This window comes from Phaenicophaeus curvirostris, chromosome 1 (assembly GCF_032191515.1).
Source record: "Phaenicophaeus curvirostris isolate KB17595 chromosome 1, BPBGC_Pcur_1.0, whole genome shotgun sequence".
Classification (NCBI taxonomy): domain Eukaryota; kingdom Metazoa; phylum Chordata; class Aves; order Cuculiformes; family Cuculidae; genus Phaenicophaeus; species Phaenicophaeus curvirostris.
Window position 1 is genome coordinate 86,273,309 of NC_091392.1, and position 23,398 is coordinate 86,296,706.

At 43.6% G+C, this 23,398-nt stretch overlaps 1 protein-coding gene across 2 annotated transcripts in view; it reads left to right on the forward strand.

Moving 5' to 3' along the window:
* GSK3B (glycogen synthase kinase 3 beta) overlaps window positions 1-21,748 on the forward strand; it is a 159,482-nt gene extending 137,734 nt beyond the window's left edge. Inside the window, exons 9-12 of one of the 2 annotated variants that reach the window (XM_069867089.1) lie at window positions 1,891-1,929; window positions 4,270-4,456; window positions 10,318-10,416; window positions 16,523-21,748. In XM_069867089.1, coding sequence (XP_069723190.1) covers window positions 1,891-1,929; window positions 4,270-4,456; window positions 10,318-10,416; window positions 16,523-16,590 — 393 coding nt within the window. In that variant the 3' untranslated portion in view covers window positions 16,591-21,748. The remainder of the gene's footprint in view (window positions 1-1,890; window positions 1,930-4,269; window positions 4,457-10,317; window positions 10,417-16,522) is intronic. The other variant, XM_069867098.1, reaches the window with a different exon arrangement.
* Window positions 21,749-23,398: the final 1,650 nt, after the last annotated feature.

Here is a 23,398-nt window from a genome sequence, read left to right on the forward strand (position 1 = left end):
TTTGGTGAAGTATAGATTTATTGGGATCTGAAAGGTGGGGGAACAACAAAACAAAATAAAACAAATAAAGGGAAAAAAAAGGCACCAAAAGCTGTGATTTGGATGAGTCAGCATTTCCATTTGACCTGATTGTTCAGAAATTTTTTTGTAACTCATCCAAAAACGAAAACACAACCAAACAAAAAAAAGTGACCTGGTTCTTAGCCTGAAATTCATTCGCTTTGCAGAAACAAGAGGTTTTGAGTTATACAAGTGCAAATCTTCCTTGAAGAATATTGTATGTAAAGCCTTTCTTTTGCATTTGTTTATCTCCAAAACAGGTTCATTTTTTAAAATGAAAACTTGAGCCTTCGGTCCCTCCTGTGGACAAATAGCCTTACACGAGGTCTTGTTTCATTTTAGAAAAATGAATTGCTGCGCCGGTGGGGTAGTATTTGATTGCTTTAAAAGTTCCTGTCAGTGTTTTATTTTTGTTTTTTGTTTGTGGACTTGCTGTGCCTTTTGCCCGGCCATATTTAGTCTGCATACTAAATGTTAGTCTGCCCAAACACTTTACTTTGTGCACTTAGCTTTTCCTGTTTTTTTCCTTTCTCCTTTTTTTCTTTCTTTTTGTTTTTTTTTTAATTTTTTTTTCTTATGCTTTCACCCAGACGTATTTTAGACAGAGAGAGACTTTGCTCCGATGGGCCGGATTTTAGTCCGTGCACTAAATTTTAGTCCGCAGACTAAAAATAATCCGCGGATTATTTACTAAATCGATTCCCTCACTGAGAACTACAGAGATGTTGAACTCCTGCTGAGCTGTACGCAGTAGGGGCTTCACAGCTCCCAGGTCCCACCGTCTGTCCGTCCTCCCACCCCTTCCCACCACAGAGCACCGGCCCGGCATTGTTTTGGTGTCGGTGCCCCGTGGCATGGAAGTGCTGGTGTACCCGTTGTCACGGGCGGCAGCTGCTCGTGTAGTTCTCGGTGGGCGAATTGGGCAGCTTTCCCGGTGGAACTGTGTTGAATGGGAAGAGCTCAAAGACCGCAGAGTATTTTGCTTTTATTTCTTAGGGCGTTATTCAAAAGGGAGGTGGGAGGGGACAAATTGAGGGGAAAAAAAAAATCCTTATGTAACAGGTGCGACGGGTATGAGGGGGAATAAACCCGCAATAGAGAGAAATTCAGTCCATACCCGCACTCCTGAGGTGGTACGTCCAGTTCCTGAAGAATCCTAAAGAGATAACGCCAGCAAACAAAATCCTATGGCGGGGGAAGTCAATCCAATATGGAGAATAATCCGCGGCGGCCTGAGGCACTCGTAGCTCACACAAATTAAAAGCATCCAAATTCAAAGTATAGATCTTGGATTTTCACTCTCTTCAGCACAAATTATAAATTGCTAGGGGCTTGGGGTTTTTGGAAAAAAACAAAACCAAAACAACCCAGAAATTTACATTGTATCTCTGGGACAGATTTACAAGTGGGATGCACCTTTGGGGACAAACTAATCTGGCCCCATTGTCTGTGGATATTTATAACCAGGACCAAGGACTGAAAATTCTTTATGATGGGAACTTAAATTACCCTTTTAGTTCGAGTTGGAGTTTTGATTTCGATTTTTTTTATTTTTTTAGTAAATGCACTGGCATTGGAACATAAATTTAATATAGAAATGTTTCTATACTATGCCTCACCATTGCACAATCGATTTTTTTGGCATACACTGTGGTGAAGTTGGACTTGCTGCTATGGAGACTGATGTTTAAAGTTTCTAATTGTATAAACATTTTCTGTCCCCCACACCATGGATTTCTTATAATATTGGCTATATTTTTCCTTGCTGGACTATTCTCTTTTGGATTGACTCCCCCTGTTTGGATTATTTCACTGCATTATCATCTTTAGGACTCGTCAGGAACAGGACATTTCACCTCAGGAGTACGGGTATGTACTTAAAACATTTTTTCAAATTACTAGGCCTAGCCTTGAAAGAAAAAAAATTAAAGGGAGAGAAGAGCTAGAAGAGTATTTCAGTTCAAACCGCATCCTTGAAACAGTAGGCAGGCAAATGTAACGCAAGGTGAGACAGATGAGATGGGCATGGACCTGTAATTCACTTCATGTGTTAAGTCACCACTCGTTGCAGAGGGAGGCCATGTGAGGCCACCTAGTTTAATTTTTTTCCTTCCCTGCTTTGAAGCAGTTAGGACAGACTTTGGGAACTGCCTACCTCAGGTAACTTATTTCTGATCCAAAGGCAGGCTGAGCAGTCCTCAACAGGGTTTAGGAGACAGATATTAGAGCTTCACTGACTTGAAAATGAGAAGTTTAAGAGTGGACAGTGAGAGTACTCCTCTTACAGATGGCAGATTTGTGGCTGTCTGCCTACTAATTTGCTCAGCATAAGGGCTTGTCATCTGTGCCTTAGGGAATTTTTTTTTTCTTTCTTTTTAAAATCTGTATAGTGGCTGATAGGTGAGCTGTCCTGAGGTGAAAACACAGCTAAGACTAAAGTACTTAATTTTCAGGCTGTGCTAAATCAAGCCTGTTAAAACATCAGCGTGAAGGTGCATGAGGGAGACCTCTGTAGCTTTACCTCATGCTAAATACCAAGTGACTTTGCTTCTGTGGATTTACCTCAAGACACGTTCATTTGTGCTACTTAGCATGGCGTAAAAGAAAAAAAAAAAGTTGTTTTTTCTTTTTTCCCTTAATTGGCAAGTCTTTTTGTTCGGGTCAGGACGTGACTTGGGAGTGATATGTGGTCAGCAATCTGAACTCTGCAGGCAGCAGGTGCAAAGCAGTTTCTGCTGCCCCTCCATGAGACTGCGCATTAATGGCACGGTGGTCAGCAGAAGTTCTCTGCCAGCAGCATTAAGCTAAAGCCTTTCCTTTCATAATTAGGCGTCTTGTATGAAAACTTTTTTGGTTTGTTTTGCAGTAAGCCAGTACTAGAAATAAATTCTGTTCTTTCAGTACCTGGCTTTTGGACTCCCCGAGTCAGGTTTCCCTGCCACACGAGTTAGTACAGCATGCACTGCAGCAAACCCGGGTGCTCCTGAGCCAGCTGGGCACCAAGGGGATAAAATTTCAGTTCCCAGGGAATTTAGCATTTGTGTTTGGTTCTCATTCATGAGAACATGTGTCTTTGGTTTTAAACCAATTTAAGGAGTGCCTGTGCAAGTTCTTCATCTGCAATTAATTAGTGTGTCATGTACTGGGTTTTTTTTGTTTGTGGGTTTTTTTCGCTCTGTGATGCTGTGTGGCTTGGGTTCCCCTGCACTGGTGCAAAAAGTGTTTTGGATTACCTCAGTTTTTAACAAAAATGCTGGCATCAGAACGTAACACTCGCATCCACCCCACTCCCTTTTCCCCAGCCTGTGTATCACCTGCAACATAGCAAGAAACAAGTGCTTGAGGAGGCAGTCCAGGTCACGTACAGTAACTCGTTTTGCTTTTGATGTAATGAGAAAGGAGGATGGGGATGTGATTAGTGGTGGGTAGAACTGTTCATACAGGTTTAAAGTAAAGCTGTAGTAAAGAACTCCTTTTTGTAATCAGTCAAGGTAAAAATTTATTAAGAGTAAAATAGTTAGTTCTCTTGATGCAACTGTCAGCTGTTCTTACAAATACCAAATGTGCAGGAATTATCCCAATAAACTTACGGGAATGACTTGCCAGAATAAGGTCATGGGAGGACTAACTTCCAAATTAGAGCTAGACATTTCCTGCACGCAACCCGTGCTTTCCTTGTTGTTCTCCAAAGTTGAACAGCAGCCTCCATAGCAACAATCTGACCTGCCTGTCTGCAAAAGTCCCATGTTAATAAGAGTTCATTCACTAGCCAAAAAAACCCCAACCCAAAACTGTAGCAGGGCCTTATTCAATTTTACATTCCGTGAATCCTGCTCATTTGAACCCTCCTCCTCACCTTTACTCCACCCCATGTGCATGGCTGGTAGCACCTGTGTGTGTTTGTCATGATTTTTGAATGAGTTTCCCCTTCATTCTTAAAGTTGTTTTTCTGAGTGCGCTCTCATGAAGTCTCTTGCTGGCATTGCACCTTCACTCTAGTGCAAGATGTTGCAATTAACCCTTTCTCAACCCCAGAAACTGGATTTTCTCATCCTTACTGGAGGACTTTGATTAGCACATTCCACGAGTTTGTTCCAGCTTGTTGGGCAATGAGAGGTTTAATTGCTCTGACTTGCTTCTGGTCAACAAAGAAAAGAAACACATACCCAGACAACCTGTTTCTCCTTGCTTGGCTTTTTGTTTTTTCAGGTCTTCCGGCCCCGCACTCCACCAGAAGCAATTGCGCTATGTAGCCGTCTGTTGGAGTACACCCCCACTGCCCGCCTGACTCCCCTGGAGGCCTGCGCGCACTCTTTCTTCGATGAACTACGGGACCCAAATGTCAAGTTACCAAATGGGCGAGAGAAACCTGCACTCTTCAATTTCACCACTCAAGGTACACTGTGAGAGTTGAAGGGTCCTTCCTTCAGGAAGGGGCGTGGGGATGGATGTTCACCGTAATGCAGATTTCACTCCCTCAGAAGTAAAAAAAAAAATCTCCTGAGCAGGACTAAGGTTATTAAGTGGTTGTCTGAGCAGCTGTCTAGCTCAAAAAGAGAGGAAAGGGGCTTGAGAGAAATGGGTTACAGGATTTTCAGATGTCTGGTGCCTTTGACTCAAATTCAATGCAGGGGACCAAGAGTTGTTACTGTTGGGTTGTGTTGAGAAGGCCTACATTTGCAGTTCAGTGTCAGCAATGTAGCTGATAGTTTTGCGGGAAATATCACAGTTATATCACAGACTGTGGAGATTAGATTATTGTTTTGAAGATGCTCCTGCTTCTTCATACCTGAAACTCCATAGCAAGGAGTAATGCATATTAGGTTTGGCAGGGAGGTTTGTAGTGTTGGTGCCCCTTTTGGTTCTGGATGCAAGATAAATGCAGAGGCATTAGTATAGATTTTATGTGCTGTACAGTTCACCTGGAATCACATCAACTCAGTCATTTAGAAACTCTGAAAATAATGGACAACTGCCTTTTTTGTTAGAAGCCAGACTGGTATCAAATTTTAAAAATCATTCATGTGGTTTTTTTCACAGAAGTCAGGATTATAAAACTGATATCCCCTGTAGAAGAGTTTTGCCTGCCATAAGAAGTGTGGCATACAAATATGCTAGTAATAATTTTGCAGCAGTTTTTTTCTTTTAAAGTGATTAGCTGCCAATTCTCACCTTTTGAGCAGAATAGGTCTGTGTGTGTTTTCACTTGAAAGTCTGAAACACCTTTTGGCTCAGCATCAATGTAATTTTCCAGATTCTCTAGTGCACATAATGCCCGTCTGCCAAAAAGTGAAGCAGAGCCCTCTCCTTGAACATGTGGAAACTTTTTTTTTTTTTTTTTAAAAGGGCAGGAGGAGAGGGGCAAAAGGCTTTGTGTCTGCACAAAGCAATATTTTAGGTTGCCTGGATATAAATATTTAACTTGTTTTGGGTGATTGCCTTACAGAATGTAGATACATTGAATATACTTAAACATTTCCAAAGTATGAACATCCTGAGGTGTTCAAGAAAATAGCTTGTGCTTCCCGGTCACTCATCCTCTGTGCCGATTCATGCATTTTTTGTTATAAATTTAGTGGTTACGATACCGGTCCTTACTTGTTATAGTGTTCATGGATTGTCTTTTCTTCACACTCTAAGGCCATCTTCAGTTGCTAAGATAGTTTTGATACCACTGTCTTTAATATAGCTTCACTCCTGGGGGTTTTTGAATGCCTTATTAATTGTTTTTTAGTGATGTTACGATTGGGCCTACATAAACCAAGGATTTTTAAAAGGATTGAAAAGCTCTGTAGTGTGTCTTTTTAAAAATCCGTAGGGCAAAAATAAATGTATGTATTGAGAATATGTCTGTTTTCCTCACAGGCGTTGTAGGAGCTTGTGTTTAAGATCAAGCAAATTTAAAGCTCCTCTTTCGCTATCTAAGATAGCTGATGTGCTCTCCTCTTGCATTCTGATTCATGGGAATGACAAGATAAATCAATTTCAATGGTGCAATTTTCTTAAGGTTCAAAAAACCAGGTGTCTGTCATCAGCAAGTGCCAGAGTTACCATCTAAAAAGGGAAGGCAGGACAGAGACTGGTCACTAATGCGTTTCCAAATAAGCTCTGCTGCAGGCGGCCAGCCAAACTCAAAAATACCCCAGAGTTTTTTAAAATAATAAAATAAATTGCTAGTTCCATAGTTTTAAGACCTTTGTAATTAATAAATCTTCAGTAGTAAGTCTCATGTAGCAGCAGTCCTGATCATGACCTCAAGAAGCTTTTGCTTCTGCAGTGACCACTGTGCAGTCATTGGTCTTCAGCTAGACTGTGCAAGGTCCTGTCGAATTGGCTAGTCCAGAGCAGAAATCCCAACTGGGAAACTTGAAATGAAAGGATGATTCATGTTAAGTCACCTTTGGTAATTGAAAAAGTAATGAAAGGCATCCTGTTGTTTCGAATGGTGTTTGTTTTCAGCAGGAAATACTAAGTTTTCAAAGTGTTTTATTTGGCTCTGTGCAGTTGCCTGAAACCCATGGAGTAGGTAGTAGCCGCAGAAGGATTGTAGGAAAAACTGTTAGAAATAACAATGCCATTAATGCCTTGGATTGATTTCCAGAAAGAACTTGAGCGTCATACAGAATCTGCTGAGCACTGATGCTGCTCAATTATAGTCTAGGAAAAAACGTAGTGGGAGGATATGGAAGATAAAGGTCATGGTCATCGGCTGCCAGCAGTAGTTGAGGGGCACGTAGGTGCTTACTTTATTGTAAAGATGAGATCTGTTGGAGAGACCTTAATCTGGTCATTCTTTAATGTCTTGACTGTAAGTTTCTCATAGTATTTAAACAAATGCTACATGCTGATTGGCGTTTGAAAAATTGTTTTGGCCAAGGAAGTACCTCCACTAGCCACAGAGCTGCAGTTCTACGAGTTTTAAATATGAAAGATAAAAAGCATTTTTCTTCTTAGAATCTGGATTTTCAAACTAACCGTGAAATGACTGCCATCTCCTGAACTTCTTGTAACATGTTGGTGATTGTGCTGGTGAAAACTATAAAATTCTTATGTGATTCAGCACTTGGGAATGATTATAGTGCTTGTCAATGACAAATGATTTTTTTGCTAAAGTGGGAGCAGAGGAAGTGTTATGGTTTGTTTGTTTTTTTTAATCTGGTATGTGGCCTTTGTAAAAAAGATCTGTTTCAATATGAGCAGAATCCTTAGTGTGATTATTTGAGTTCCATCTAGTTTTTTTTAGACAGACAGTTTTTTTCTGCTCAGGGCATGTGGAGAGGGGAAGAAAAGGAAAAGGATAAAACTTGGGTTGCTTCCAGCTTCTGTAGATTGAGGAGAAACTGCTGGATTAACTTCTGTTACATGGAAAGTTTGTTACTGTGACAAAGTAAACGTGGTACAAAACTAATTTTTTCCAGGGGATTCTGGAAGTATTGATATGTCAAACCTAACCATACTGAAAAAGAACACTGCACTGTTTTATTGTGTTTGGGGAATGAAGATGATCTGATGTTCTAGTAAAAATGGACATCTTCATTCCTGTTCTTTGGAGATGTGAACTGGCTGCAGATGGAATTATTTGATCAGGAGAATGCCAGAGTTGCTCTCCCAGCTGATGTGAATTGAGTTGGCTCTCAGAAGTGAATTGGGATAACTGCTCTTCTCACGTCATAGTATTGAAAACTGTCTGGGTTGCCTTGATCATAATGCCTTCTTGCAGCAGTATTGGTTGCAAGTAACCCAACTCTGAATCACAAGTTTGATTTGGATAAGCAGGCTACAGTTCAATGGCTTGTCCAGATATTATGTTGGAAATCACTGGGAGCAGTGTTTCTTAACACTTTGTAGACTGTAGATACCACAGTTCAAGGTTTTTCCTTAGTATTGACATGTTTCATGCTTGCAGACTGGATAGCTGCAAAATCACAGTAGAACAAAAATTCAAACAAATTCTCCAGCAAAGCTGCTTCATCCAGAAGAGTTCAAGTTACATTATTTCTTGTCTGAATTGACCTGCTCTTCCAAGTGAAGCGTCAAGACATTCAGAGCATGCTGAATTTAAGGCACTTCATATCAAGAAAGATAATGTAGAGTTTGAGAAGAATGGAACAAGCTTGATCTTGTAGTCTCTGTGCAAGTGTTTTAAGATAGCTTCAGAGAAATGGCTGCACTTGCCTTAAGAACAACAAAACCCAGTACATTTGCCCATTTGCCAAAATTGGTGTTGTGAAAGGTGTTCTGATAGCATTAGATGAACATATAGGGGGAGTGAGGACAGGGTCGAAGTGCTGTTGGAATGTTGTTCTGTCAGATCAGCTGGTTCTTCGGCTACAGTGATGCAGGCAGTCTATAGCCGCATCCTGGAGGCTCTGCTTCCCACCAGAACGTAGCAAATGGCATTTGGTTTCCTTGAGGTTTTAGCTCTGCTTTTGTTTCGGTAACAGTTTAGTATTGCTGTCAGTGACAAAGAAAATAAGTTGGGTATCATAGAAACTTTCAAAAAGCAAGGTTAACAGTAGATTCCTAGTAAAAACAGATTTGAGAAATAGCTTTGGAAAAATTCTAAAGGAGCAACAATTTCTAGCATGGAGCAGCTAATACCCAAGATAGTATTCAAGTATAGGCTTAACGTAGCATTAAAACATAGTTTTATCACTGGTGTTTAGCTTTGACGCTTGGGGATTCATCTTTCTTCAGTTTATTTTTGCATTTAAAATGGAGATGTTTGAATTCTGAATTATATTATGTATATTTGAATTCTGAATTATTCCCATATTAATTTTAGAATTAGTATTTGTACACATGCTGTGAGTATTAAGGCTCTGTAGAAGGACCAGCTTGGTCTGCTTAGATGTGAATGGAGCATTGCAAGATAGGTTGAATAGGTTGCAGGTAGCGTAGCAACTTCAGTTTGATTCTAGACTGGAGCATGTGTTTTTAAGTGCTGAAAGTTAGTCTCAAAATAAGTAGTAATGAGAGGCTTGTAAGCAGATGAGTCTTCTGCATCTTGCCCTCCTAGCAATAAAGAAATAACAAAACTTAATGAAGAAAAAAAAAAAAGGCCAGGTAGAAGACTGATCCCTTTAGGGCCCGGTGTTTAAAGCTTGCATTAAAGAAAAACAATGGGCTCTTGAAAATGAGCCTGAATAGTTTAAGGCTGTGTACAAAACCACCTTACAGAACCTATGACGTGATTTGGACTGGTTTCTCTACAGCCCTTGCTATCTGGAGGTCTTATGTAAAAAGCTGTCTATTCTCATTTCTCCTCCAGATGACCTCCTGGAGCTCCAAAAGTCATCAGTCTCCTTCTGTGAGGTGACTGTTCACATCCTTTTCACTGGATGTTGCTTTCTCAAGAGACAGTCACTCCTGTTTCTGAAGCAAACAGGACCTGTCTTGTCTCTGCTCAGTCCCACCTTCTGTGAGGCTCTAAATTCTCTTGAAAGGATGCCAGGAGATTGTCATCTGTTGGCAATGTGTTGCCTTTAATGCTCCCACAGTTGTGGCTGCAAGATGCCTATTTCTCATTCTGATACATACTGAAACTATATTAGATTTGATGTATAAAACACATAGCTATTTTTTCCTTCATTAATGTCTTCAGAAAGAATGGTTGCGTCATTGTGTTGTCCATTTAAACTGCCCAGCAAATCAACTCCCTTTGCTTTTCCCCCTGCTTTTGAAGGAGATGTTACCTCTTCTTGGCCTCGCTCAAGGAGACTGCTGTGAGAGATTGGGTTTGGGTTCCCGGGTCCTTGAGAAAGTGACGCTTGAGTGAGCCAAAGAACTGAATCCCTGAAGCTCTTGGAGTAACTGTGGTAGCTGCTTGCTTGCTGAACCAGTGCCCAAAGCAGCGCCACTGTTATCTGTCTTCACCTTGAGACTGATTGCAAGTGGGTTTGTGAAGGGAATCCTTCCAGCACTCAGAGGGAAACAGCGTTATTGAGCCCAATTGATAAGGAACAGGCTTGGTTGGTTCTTTGCTAACTCCCAAGCCACTATCTTTCTCTAAAAAATAATTCCCTTGCACCACTACTTGTAGTTTTGACAGTCTTGCTCTGGAGACTGTCTTGCTGAATATTGCTGTGGTTTCCTCTCGCTGGTCAGCAAGATAGAAAACGTAACACAACCTTTGGCTGCAAGGGCATGCGTTTTGCCTGAGGTTGCTGTTACAGAGGGAAACCCAAGGAGCTGAGCCTGCATGCGGGGCTCTTTGTGGATGATGAGCTAACTCTGTCTGTTCCACCTCCCCTCCAGAACTGTCAAGTAACCCATCTCTGGCTTCGATCCTCATCCCTGCTCATGCCCGGAACCAAGCAGCTGCTTCAACCCCTACAAACGCTACAGCAGCCTCAGGTGAGAACATGGGCCTGCCTGCCTCCCTCCCCACTTTCGCTCCCACTTCCCAGGCACTAACCCTCTGCCTTGGCCCTTGGGGTGAAGGGGGAGGAAGAGTTTGTTCCAGCATCACCTGAAACTGTGCCTTGGTTAGGTGGTCATTTGGGTGCTAGCTGTGGTCACCAGCCCAAATCCTAACCCAGAGTACTTAAACTCTCTGATTGTTTAATTTGTTGGTCATTCTCATTCTGACATCCACTATTAAAAAATCATTATCTCACCTGGCTTTTAGCAACCCTTGTGGATTGGTTTACATCTAATTTCTGAGCTCTCAGCCAGTCTGAAATGTATAGTGACTTGGAGCATGAGTTTGATGCCTAGGAAGAGAAGAAACAGCCAAGCTTAGTACACAATGGCCTGCATGGAGCATGGATGGAGAGGACTTTTCCCGAAAGGCATTAGCACTTAAAATCTGATTAGGGAGTTCAGTCAGCATGCTCACTGCCTTATCTAAATAGTTGCAGTTGTTTTTTACCGAGTCCGCTTGTGTCATCTTTGTTCATGAGGCAGATGCTATTGGGTTTTGGCCAGCACTGAGTTAATTTCTTTTTTGCTTCCCTCACGCTCTCCCAAGCTTCTGTCAGAAATCTTCTAAAAGCTCACTGTTGGTCTGTTGCCACCCCATATTGTATTCTGTCTCCAGTGAAAGCTTTAAAAGCTGGGTAATATCGGTTGGGAGACACCCAAAGAAAATCCTGCAGGATGTGGCAGAGGTGATTCAGCACACAGCACTCTTCCGCTGTGTCAGCACTGAGTCAGCGCACCGACTGTGTCAGGGCTTGGCCAATGAAATGCAGGCTGCAAAATGGGTGTGCTTCCATACGTATCCTGTGTGCACGTCAGTCCCATTTGGCAAAGGCTATGACCCTCTTTTGAGGTGCGAGGCATTTACTCGGTGTAAGATAGCTGATAAGGAGAAGCCCTAATTACAAAGGTATTCTTGAAATATGCAGGAAAATGGTTGTCGTTGCATTTGCTAGCCGTTACCTGATAGCTGACACACTTAGTCCAGCCACTGCCATACAGAAAGTGTTTTCATACTGCAGGACAGACAGATGCAAGGTTTGAAATATGAGGTTTCCCTCCAAAAGTGTAGTAGCAGTAGGTAAAACCTACAGCCTGTACAATTTGTGCTCTGAATTTAGGAGAAAGCATAATTGCTATTTGCAAATCAACTATGTCTGTTCCATACATTTGGCAGTATTTTGCCAATAGTTGTGTTTTGTTTCCCTTTTATGTGCATCTGTTGCTCAACGAGTGATAAAAAAAATAGCTAATAGAGTTGTAAAAGTGATTGAAAAACTAAAAAAAGTAGAAAATTACTTTAAACCCTTCTAAAAAATCCTGTTACATTTAATGTCCCTTTCATGCCTTTTAAGGGGTTCTCTTTGCTAAGATACAGGTCTTGAGAAATTAATGGGGCTAAGAAGTCTGTTTTCACCTGGTACATTGCAAGAGTTCATGGGGGGGAAATGCATTGAGCTGAGTCCTACATGTGAAAAGTATACTGGAAGAAACAAAGCAAAACCAAGCCCACCTTATTGATGTCAACATCTTTTAACCTCCAGTTCGCAAGCACTGCTGAGTTGGGACAGGACAGAAACCAAAAAAAAATTATCCATGCAGCTTGGAAAGAAATTCTGAACTTTTGTTCAGTATTGGGTAACACACAGCTTGGGATTTCTGTAGCACTGCTGGTCGCACGTTGTTGCAGCCCAGGTTTGCATTTTGGGCTGCAAGCCCATATTGCTGGCTCATGTTGAGCTTCTCATCTACCAGCAGCCCCAAGTCTCTCCTCTTCAGAGCTGCTCTCAATCCATTCTGCACCCAGCCTGTATTCGTGCCTGGGATTGCCCTGACCCAGGTGCAGTACCCTGCACTTGACCTTGGTCAACTTCATGAGGTTTGCACAGGCCCACCACTCATGCCTGTCCAGGTCCTTCTGGATGTCAGCATCGACGTAGCTGGAGGAGAATGGTTTTCATAGAATCATAGAATAACCAGGTTGGAAGAGACCCACCGGATCATCGAGTCCAACCATTCCTATCAAACACTAAACCATGCCCCTTAAAACCTCGTCCACCCGTGCCTTAAACACCTCCAGGGAAGGTGAATCAACCACCTCCCTGGGCAGCCTCTGCCAGTGCCCAGTGACCCTTTCTGTGAAGAATTTTTTCCTAATGTCCAGCCTGAACCTTGCCTGGCGGAGCTTGAGGCCATTCCCTCTTGTCCTATCCCCTGTCACTTGGCAGAAGAGGCCAGCACCCTCCTCTCTACAACCTCCTTTCAGGTAGTTGTAGAGAGCAATGAGGTCTCCCCTCAGCCTCCTCTTCTCCAGGCTAAACAACCCCAGCTCTCTCAGCCGTTCCTCATAAGGCCTGTTTTGTATCCTTGCAGCCACAGCATATGAAGGCAGCATGCACACCAAGATGAAAGCGTTACCCGCTTGTGTGACTACGTATTTTTCTTCCTGAATCAGCCATCAGCAGTAGTTACCTGTTTGTTAGTCAGTGTTAAGATGGGAAGAGCGTAATTCCCATCTGCAGGGCAGTTGTGCCAGCAGGGATACTGGGGTCATTGTCTTCGGCATCCTGCTGTGTTGATCCTGTGTAATCCTAAATAAAAGCTTGAAATTTCAGCAACAAAACAGATCAGAGCTGGTGTTACCTGCCCATGTGTGGCAGTTAAAAAAGGCCACAGTGCTCCATCAAATAAGATTTAGCACATTTATGGTGCTCCCACTGAGGGAATTTTGGAAAACTTTTAATTCTTCAACCATGAGAAGAGGGGCAAGCAATTTATGCAGCACACAGATGAGTCCATGACAGTTAAGAGGAGTAAAACTTGCACGTTTGGGGCTCACCAGTTTTGCTCTGAGCCCTGGATTTCTACATCCATAGGCAGGCACAATAGGAAAACCAGGCTTTTGTTCTCCTTCCACTTGACATCTCGGCTGTCCTGCGAGGACCCCCAGGCTAGTGGTAGTTTTGTTTCTGTAGCTTTGCAGATGGGCAGCACAGTGTGTCAGCTTTACCAATACAGCCAGCTAATGCTGTCATTAGTGCTAATGGACTTTCTCAGACTGAGTTGGTATTTCTGTCTTTCTCTGAACCGGAGCCCCATCTTTCCTTTCCGGGAGGTCCCTGAGGATTGCCACGTGCCCTCCAAGAAAGCTGAGGTATTCCTCAGAGGGAGAAGCTGAATTGGAGGAGGTGCTCTACATTAATGAGAGATACTTCTGCCCACAGTTTGGAAAAAGCTTTGGAGGCAGCTGCCACTTAAGCCCCTTATGTGGTTTCTTTGCCCACACAGGCAGAGGTGGGTGGTTTAGGGCAGAGGCTACCCTGACCTCAAGCTGTGTAGTCATCTGTCCCGTACCAGAAAGCTGCCTGTTGGCTCCTGGCTTCACTCTCCATCAGGGCTTCCACGGTGGCACAGGCCACTGCTTGGCAAAGCAGATGTTCACACAACAGCGCTGAAGGCCTAGATTTTCTTCTCCAAATACTGTGTTCTTGTCATGAGGAATAAGTGAACGTCCAGAGAACCTCATACTCCAGTTCTACTCTTTCTGGTGTTTCAACAAATGGATGTTGGAAGAAGCCCCTCTTTATTCCCCAGATGTCCTGTCAGTGCAGACAAAGAACAAGCTGGAGTGTCAAAATACTGCATTTTCTTGCAGGTTTAGATCAAGTACAGCCTTGCGCAGGCTCTGTGCTCTGCACTCTGCCCCAGCCTGGGTAGGCTTGTAAATATTGTTGTGAAATGCTCCACATAAACAGTCTTGGGCTACATCGCCTGGTTTATTTCTTTTTAACATGTGCATATATATTTGTTAGGAACTCCCCCATTAGCATGATGGTAGAGAAGGAGCATACGTTACATGAAGTAGCTCCATCCCCTTATCTCTTCTATTTATCTCTGCTCACTAGCAGTCTAATGATAATGATTGCAGCCTCTGCTGTCTTCAGGAATAGAAGATCAAAGGGCACGTTTAATTTCAGCAAATTAAATACAAGCACTTTTTGTACACGTACAGAGAAATCCTCTGCCAGCAGTACAGACTCCAGCTGGACTGCTTGCATCAGGCACAGCCGATGCTGCATTCACCGGAGTTTATCCATACCTGAAAGTCTAATCTAGAACAGGCACACTGAGAGTTTAAAGCGTGGAAGCTGTTAACTGTCTGAGTCACTTTGATTTCCATGGTCATTGTTGGTCTGAACGCATGTGTGATTTGGGAATTCTCCTTCAGGCTAATTCCCCACATAGGAGGGAGTCTCTCATGTGCCAGACTAGCTTTCCAACTAACGTTGGTGCTGTTGTGATGCTGCCTTGCTGCTTTTATTGCATGGACTTTTTTTATCTGGGTGGTCATTCCTGCGTGAAGGAGGGATCGCAATTAATTTGAGGTGAAAGGAAAGGCAACTGGAAACTCCCAGAGCAGTTGTCAGGCATACTCTGCCCACAGGAAGATTTTCCTTTCTTCCCACATGCTTCTTGCAGCATTCCCTTTTCAAATAGGCTTCATCTTTTCTTCCCACTTGTCCCTTGTATTCCTGCATGCTGCTGTTAGTTTGATTTCCTATTTTCATTGCCTTCCTCTGTGTACCTTACTTGATTCGTCACTCAGCGTGTGCTGCCCATCTCTAGACCCTCACTCATTTCGTTTTATTGCCTTTGCTCATGGCTGCGCTTTCAGCTGTGGTCACGTCAGTGTGGCAGGAGAGGAGAGGGGTTTCGTTACCAGGTGAAGTTAGAGCATTGCCTGGCTGTGTTGCCTTGTGAGCTCTTCTGTGCTAGAGCAGTACTGCACCCCCACCACCCACCCATTGTATTTTGCTGTGTCTGTTATTTATGCTAGTCATACTGTCCTTCAGTCTGAGGTCAGTCAGTCTGCTCTTTCTTTTTATGAGTCCTTTTACTTGTGTCTTTTCGAAGGCACTGTTTGCCCAGTCTGCCCTCTTCTGTACTGAGATAATAAGTCTTTTTTTTCTCCTGTTGCAGTGTTGATAGCTTTGCAGTTCACCTTACTTCAGTGAAGCGGGAGAAATGCATGACTGTCTCTTGTAGAAAATCTCACTTAGCATATCTTTTCCCCATCCCATATTTGTTGTCTTGAGTATTTTGTGTTCAACCATTCATCCACCTATCTTCCTGTGACCATGCTAATTATTTACAGAGTAGGATGGTTCCAGAAGAAATCGGGGCATTGTTTTTCCTCTGCTGCCTCCTCCAATACCAAGAACAATTTTTTTAGAGAAAATACCTGATGTGGTGGTCTGTGAAAACACAGTTACAGTGAACACTTGCCCACAATGCTGTGACTTGTCTGCCTGCGGGGCGCTGTCCCTCCCAAAGAATCAAAGAGAAGGTGTTGGAGACCACTTGCTGCAGAGACCGGGTCCTCTGACAATGTCATGCGCTTGTGTAGATCTCATGACTGGCTTCAGGCCTTGGTGTTCATCTGCTTCAGCAGTTCTGATGGGGACAGATCTGACTCTGGTTGAGCAACAGAGAATAAACCAGTAGACTTGAAAGATGTTTTCCAAGACAACAAGCGCATGAATTGTGCCTTTTCTGTTAGGGAAGCAGGCTCCTTCCCTTCATTGTCTGTGCTGTACAAACAATTAACAGGTGCCTTTGTTACAAGAAAGCCTAACAATGTGAAACTTCAGTGAAACCTTGTAGTGGCCACAGATACTTGATAGGTTGGCTTTGGTGATGCTAGTGTGCCTTGTCTTGCAATTATTGTCACCACGTGAGCTGTGTCATGTCCTGCAAAATCTGCTAGAGCCCAGCTGGGTGTTTGTGTGCTGGTCTACAACCCTCAGCCTTGAGGTTGCCTTCATTCTGCTTAAAGACAGTCTTACTGCCTGCTTCCCAGACTGAACTGTTCCATCCACAACCCCTAAAATCAGAAGAGGATCCTGACCAAACCTCGGTGGGAGTTCTCGGTGTCCCTGTGCGGAGAAAATGTCATAGCTATTGTTTCAATTGTGTGTGTATTTTGGAGGTAATACTGGTTGTTTTTCTCTCTTCTCTTCCTCTTGCCTGTCATTTGCAGATGTTAACGCAGGAGAACGAGTTCAGACCAATAGTGTAGCTACAGCATCAGCCTCCAACTCCACCTGAACCGGTACCAAGCAGCCAGCTGCACAGGAAAAATCACCAGTAATTTGAGTCTTGCTCAGCAACACTGGTCACATTTGGAAAGAAAATTAAAAAGAGGAGAAAAAAAAAAACAAAAACAAAAAAAACAACAAACCAACCAACCTGTTCATTTTAGTGTTCAATTTTTTATTATTATTATTGTTGTTCTTATTTAACCTTGTAAAATATCTATAAATACAAACCAGTTTCATTGTACTCTCACTCTGCAGGGTGTCCGGGGCAGGGGACTAGGTGGGGGGAGGAGGGAAAGCGGAGCAATACAACACACCAATGTCTCTCCCCTCGACAATCTCTTCATGTTAGAAGTTTGCTGTTGTATACTTCAGAACCAGGACTCTTGCCTCATGTCCCTTCCACAACAGAAAGAAGGAAAAAAAAAAAAAAAAAAAAAAAACAAAACCCCCAAACCTCATTCTCTGCTGAAGTTTGTTTGGTTTTTTTTTTTAACCTCTTTTTTTATTTTCTTTTTAAGTGAAGTTTCGGACTTTGATGTAGTGCACAGCTTGAATTTGGTTGGGAGCTTAGCAGGGGTCGTTCAACAGAGCTCAGCGTTTCTTCTCAGCGAATCCATATCCCAGGTTGTCTGAAGAACTGCCCCGTCTCAGTACGGGGAGTGGGCGATGTGTTAGGAAAATAGGTTGCCGTGGGGTTGGGGGGAGGGTTTGCCGTGTGTTTATAAGGCTTGTACCGCTAGCGGAAGCCTTTCCTTTTAAAAATCAACGCTAGTGATGAAGAAACCTGCAACTTCCTTATTGGGAAAAGTCTTACCCAAGCGGGTCGTATATAATATAATACACACACATGCACCGACACAACCGGTTAGCTTTGCCGAAGCAGCTCCTCTGCCCAGCCGGAGCTCCTGCCCTCCGCCTGCGTGGCGGGCTGGGGCAGGGCAAACCGGCCGATGGAGGCAGCTGGTCAGCTCCCGTCTTCAGCAGAGAAGAGCGGACGAACAAAATCCTTGGAGGGGGCGGGGGCCCAGCCAGGGATGTTAAGGGACTTTTTGGAAAGTGGCCGCTGTGAAAGCTTGGTTGTTCGGGCTTTTTTTTTTTTTCCCCACCCCAGGCTCTCAATTTGAACAGGCTTCCCTTTCCCGAGGTGTGTACAGGAAAAGGACACCAGGGTTTGTAATGTGAACTGTAATAGTCTACTGGGTTATTCTGTAATGGTTTTTTTAACTGCAGTTTTAACTCGCAGGATGCCACATTCTATGATGGTTCTGATTTTAAATCCACAGCTAGAACCTGTATTTAATTTCATATTTTTTTTTTAACCTCTTGCTTTTTTTTGATCTCTATTTATTGATGCGCCTTGCCACGTCGCCATTATGTTTTTACATTGGTAGAATATTAATAAAATACACATCTGAGTGCTCTCGACAGTAATTTGTACCTGCTGACGTGTAGGAAAGCTGACTTTATATGAGTGTGTGTGTATATATATTATATAAATACATACATGTATACATAGATACAATACTGCTTTTTTTTATTCTGTCTGTGATCTCGAAACAGTCTGACTGAAGTGTGAGGTGAATGCTTGTTCCAGTCCCATCTGTTCAGGGTCCGGGTTTCCTCCCTGCGACAGCGCGTGGTGCGAGCATCCCTATCTCTCTTCCTGAAGTCAAAGCAATATTCCTCGGGCAAGGGTCAGGTGAGCGGCCGAGTGCAGCTGCAGCGTAGAAACAAGACTTTTTGAGACCCAATCTTGTTGTAGGCTTGCGGTTGGTGTCCGCTCGGGCCTTATCCTCCTTCAGAGAAACTGTAGTCGCCTTTGGTGCTTATCGAGCTGTTATTTCAACCTGCAGATCTCTAAGGCAAGCAGTTGCTTTTCGGGAATGTGCGGACCTTTGGGTCACCCGGGGGTAGGCAGCAGTAGCAGCTTCAGCAAGCTTAGCTGCCACAGGGGCAGCAGGGGTTTTGCTCATGAGCTCGACGCGTTTCCTCTTCTACCTTTTATCCTGTTGTTGTGCGATTTGGTTTTTTTGGAAACTGTCCTAGCAGCCCCAGAGCTGATAAAAATCCCTGCGCTCTCCCTCCTGCCTGACACATAGGGATTTCAGGGAGGCAGGAGCTGTTTCAAGAGGTGAGTGACCACCTACGGTGAAACTGCTAAACCCTTGTGTTCCACCCCTCGGCGATTTTCTGTCGGGCACACACAAAAGAAGTGGTTTTAAAGCTTTTAGCTGGTATTGAATTCTGGCTGGCTGCAAAGGAAAGCACGCCCACGGTTAGAAACAAGGCTTTCCAAATCCTTACGTGCATCTTTAATAGAAAGGGCTGAAGAGCATCTTAATACGAGAGCTCGGCTAGTCAGTGTCCCAAAAGGTAAGTGAAGGGGCTTGGTTGACCCAGTGATCCAAATGGATGCAGGAGACTCAAAAAGTAGGACAGTGACAGGGTATGGATCTTGCTGTATAGGCTGCTGATGCATTGGCCACAGATGCTGTTGTTTGGAGGCAGCAAATTACCAAGTCTCTAAAAAAAAAAAAAAGTAATAAAAATAATGAAGAAAACTTGCTGCTTCTGCCAGGAAATGTGGCTTTTCTTCTTTTCACTTTTGTGTTTTTGTTTTGGACTGGCGGAGGGGAGTTCAGAGCTTTTCTCTCTGGTTTTGTGACTGTGCCGGCGTCCGTTGTGTGTCTTGTGTGTGTGTTAGGCTGGGGGAGGGTCGGGGGCGCCCCTCTGGTTTTATTTCTTTTTTCCTTTTTTTTCTTTTTTTTTTTTTTTTCCAAGGATCACGGCAGGATCACACGCTCTTTTATACAGGTTAGATCCAGGTCTTTGAATAACCTTTTTTTGTAAATAATAAGAAAAAAATCACAAAAAAATAATACCAACAACAACAAAAACAAAGCTCCTCACCAAATTCAAGCTTGTACATTATTATTATTTTTGGTTGTTTTTTGAATTTTGAGTTTTATTGTTTTGTATGTAAATATGTGGACCCAGGAACTGTTATTAATGAGCAAAAAGTTACCGTTCAGGGCAGTGATTCTGTTTAATAATCAGACAAAATGTAGACGAGCTTTTTAAAGCCATATAGTTTTAACTCTGTACAGTAGGTACCGGCCTGTATTATTGTAACAATAACTCTAGCGATGTATAGTGTATCTATATAGTTTGGAGTGCCTTCGCTTCCATGATTTTTTGGATTTTATTTCCCCCTTTTTCTCCCCCTCCCTCCTTTATTAACGATGTCTCCGCCCCCCCAGCCCCGCATCTTTGCTCCCCCCTACTCTTTCTAACTCTTTTGAGTGCTGTAAGGTTTCGGTGATAACCCTGCTCAGTAGCAGAGCGAAAAGAAACCATCTCCACCATCGTTCATTTCATTGGAGCCGCGGCTTTGTTCTGGATGTCTCCAAGTTGCCCACCCTGCCCTCCTTCTCCCGCTAGCAGCGACCGGTTTCGTTCAGACACTTGCCCTAGCAGCTCATTTAGACTTTGCTCGTCTTTCCCCAAATCCTGCACCCCAGAAGCCATCTGGGTGGCGGCAGCTTCCAGCAGGCACGGCCTTTCCACCCTCCGGGGGACAGAAAGGACCCTCAGGGAGGGACCCCCTGCGCCCCACTTGGAGCTGAGCGGCCACAGTAGGAGCAGGGACATCGCTGTAGGAGACCGCGGTGGGTTTTTCCACGGGGGGGACTTTCTGTTCCCTTACTCTTCTCCTTGGTTTTCCCCCCGCACCCCTCCCCAAAGTCACTTCTTGTTTTCTTGAGATAAGTTTATCATGACTCTTGATTTCTTGTGCCCAGCACGAAGGCCTTGTTTCTAAAACTAGTTTGCTTGTGTTCCACTACCTTGTTAGTATTCCACATAAGATTGTCTTGAATGGGAAAACACTTAACTCTTTTACCAAACCAAAGGTTGCTGTTTTATTTCGAAGCATCTCGTGTTCATTCCAGTGAAGCAGAGGCTGCACTTTCTTTCTGGTGACACAAAGGTCAGTGATGCCAAGCTGTTGGCGACAGTCCGCTCAGAGCTGTCCCTCTTTTTCTTTTAACTCTCTTCCGGGCTTGTTTTTAACCCAGTCTGGTCTTGATCTGTCCTTTACGTCAGCCCTGCTGTGGCGTGGGTCTCTGAGCCGGATTCGATCACGGTCTGTCTCCCCCAATGGACACCCAGTCAAGATGCTGGTGTTTCGTAGTATTAAACTTCATCTACCTTGCTAGGGAAAAAAAAAAAACAAACAACAAAACACAAAAACAAGTGACCTTGGCTGGTAGAAGATCCCTGAACACTTTGTCCCCTTATTTCGAAGCCAAGCTTTACCTGAAATAACAGCAGGTGCCCGCGACTTCCAACTTCAAATTCCCCCCCTGGTTTTCAGTACTTAGAAAAGTTGAAGCCAAGCAGCCTGTCAGACTCGTACTCCTGTACTAGGAACCTCAGCCACCACACAGAAAAAAAAAAAAAATGGAAAAGCCGATAAGGAAAAGCACAGTAAGGGTGTTTGGTCCGGGCTCTGCCAGCAGGTACCCCTGGGGGGTGGCAGCTGATTTCCACGGGGCTCTCAGCCGGTTCTGGTCGTAGTTGGCTTCGTTTTGCAACACTGCAATAACGGCAAAACGACAGGAAAGGAAAACAGTACCTAAAGGGGTTTAGCTCGAGAAAAGTAGCTTCCTTGTGTTGGTCTCAATTTATTTTTAATATATATATATAATATATTTATATATATATAATTTGCTTGCCTGTAAAATTTGCGTTCATTACTGTGTTGCTGATGGATCACTTGGGCCTGTACACACCGATTAGCGTGACCACTTCCATCTTAAAAACAGAAATCTAAAAATATATATATATATATTAAGGACTGTGGGTTGTATACAAACTATTGCATACACTTGTGCAAATCTGTCTTGATTTAAAGGAGAAGCAAAACCTGTATAACATTATTACTACTTGAATGCCTCTGTGACTGATTTTTTTTTTTTTTCATTTTAAATATAAACTTTTTTTGTGGAAAGTATGCTTAATGTTTTATTATTTCCCCCTCCTCCGCCCCGTTCCCCTTGTAAATACGTTTTGTTCTGTGTGACTCGGTTCGGAAATAGTTAACTGGTACTGTAATTTGCATTAAATAAAAAGTAGGTTAGCCTGGAAATGAAATTTAAAAAATACCAAGTGTGTGGTCTTTATTTCAAAATCTTGCCCCTTTCTTTCCTCCTCCTTCTCCTCTCCCTCCTCCACCCCTTGTTCCTTGCCCTCATGCCTCTTTCCACTCGGCAAGAATAGGTGGACGTGAATCTTTGTAATAATGATAATTAAAAGAAAAACCACAAGAAATAAGCATGTTTTCTTAAATGAGCTGTGTTATTCCATGCTGTTAATCAAGAGATGCCAGCTTGTCTATGATACCGTTTGATTTGATGGAGAGAGGAACCCTGGGACACTAAATATTTCAAATCAAAACCAACCGATCTTCCTTTACCGTCCACCTATTGATATGAAACTTAAGAACCTGTGTAAACTGCTGGCTTTGGATCCTGCACTCATGGTTGTTTGGGTTTGTTATTTTTTTTTTCTTTCCAATCATTCGAATCCCATTAGTAATGTTATTTGGTGGTGATCTGTAAAGTTTGTCGAGACCACGTCCAGTGGACCGTTCCTCCAGCAAATCAGCACGTAGCTATCTCTGAGTTGGGTTTCCGGTACTGGATAATGTATGTATTAAACATGACATGTCTATTAGCGAAAAAAATCTAAAAAAAAAAAAAAAAAGAAAAAAAAAAAGAAAAAATAATAATAAATCCTTTTTTGGGCTGGCTGACCTGGCCGAATCCATTCTGTCGCTATCCTAAAGGCTAGATGCGAGGTCATGTGACTGCTGCTTCAATAAAAACAAATTTATATTGCAAAGAGGCTCCTCTCGGTCTGTTCGTTTGCTGCGAGCCGCGGTTATCTCTGCAGAACCTCCTCTGCTGGACCCTGGGCTGGAGCCTCTGCTCCAGAGCTGCTCCAAGAGAGGGAGGAGCAGGGTGGGAAGGGTTATCCCGGCCATGCCGAGGTTTGGGGTGCAGGGAAAGCTCATGTGAGATGGTTGAGAACCCTTGGGTCAGTAGAACTGTGCCTGAACTTGGCTGGGACTGGAGAAGAGGCTGCTGGTACCAAACTGGTGGGTGTGTGAAAGGACTAAGTGGGTGAAGCCTGAGATGTCCCACTGAGCAAGGAGACCTGTGCTTCTGGACTGCGCAGTCAGGACGGTTAATGCCCTTCATGGCTCCATACCATAAGAGTTGCATTAGGCTCCCTCCATCTGCTGGCTGCTACATGCTGGCTCCCCCCAGCTAAGCCATTATCATAGAATCATAGAAGCACCAGGTTGGAAAAGACCTCTTGGGCCACCAAGTCCAACCTCAACATCTTTCTTGTGGTGAGGGGCCCAGAACTGAACACAGGATTCGAGGAGCGGTCTCACCAGTGCTGAGTACAGAGGGAGAATAACCTCCCTGGACCTGCTGGTCACGCCATTTCTGATACAAGCCAGGATGCCATTGGCCTTCTTGGCCACCTGGGCACACTGCTGGCTCATGTTCAGTCACTGTCAACCAACACCCCCAGGTCCTTCTCCTCCAGGGAGCTTTCTAGACAGTCTTCTCCTAGTCTGTAGCTGCACAGGGTTGTTGTGCCCCAAGTGCAGGACCCGGCATTTGGCCTTGTTAAACCTCATCCCATTGGTCTCAGCCCAGTGATCCAGCCTGTTCAGATGCCTTTGCAGCCTCCCCACCCTCCAGCAGATCGACACTTCCACCCAGCTCAGTGTCACCCGC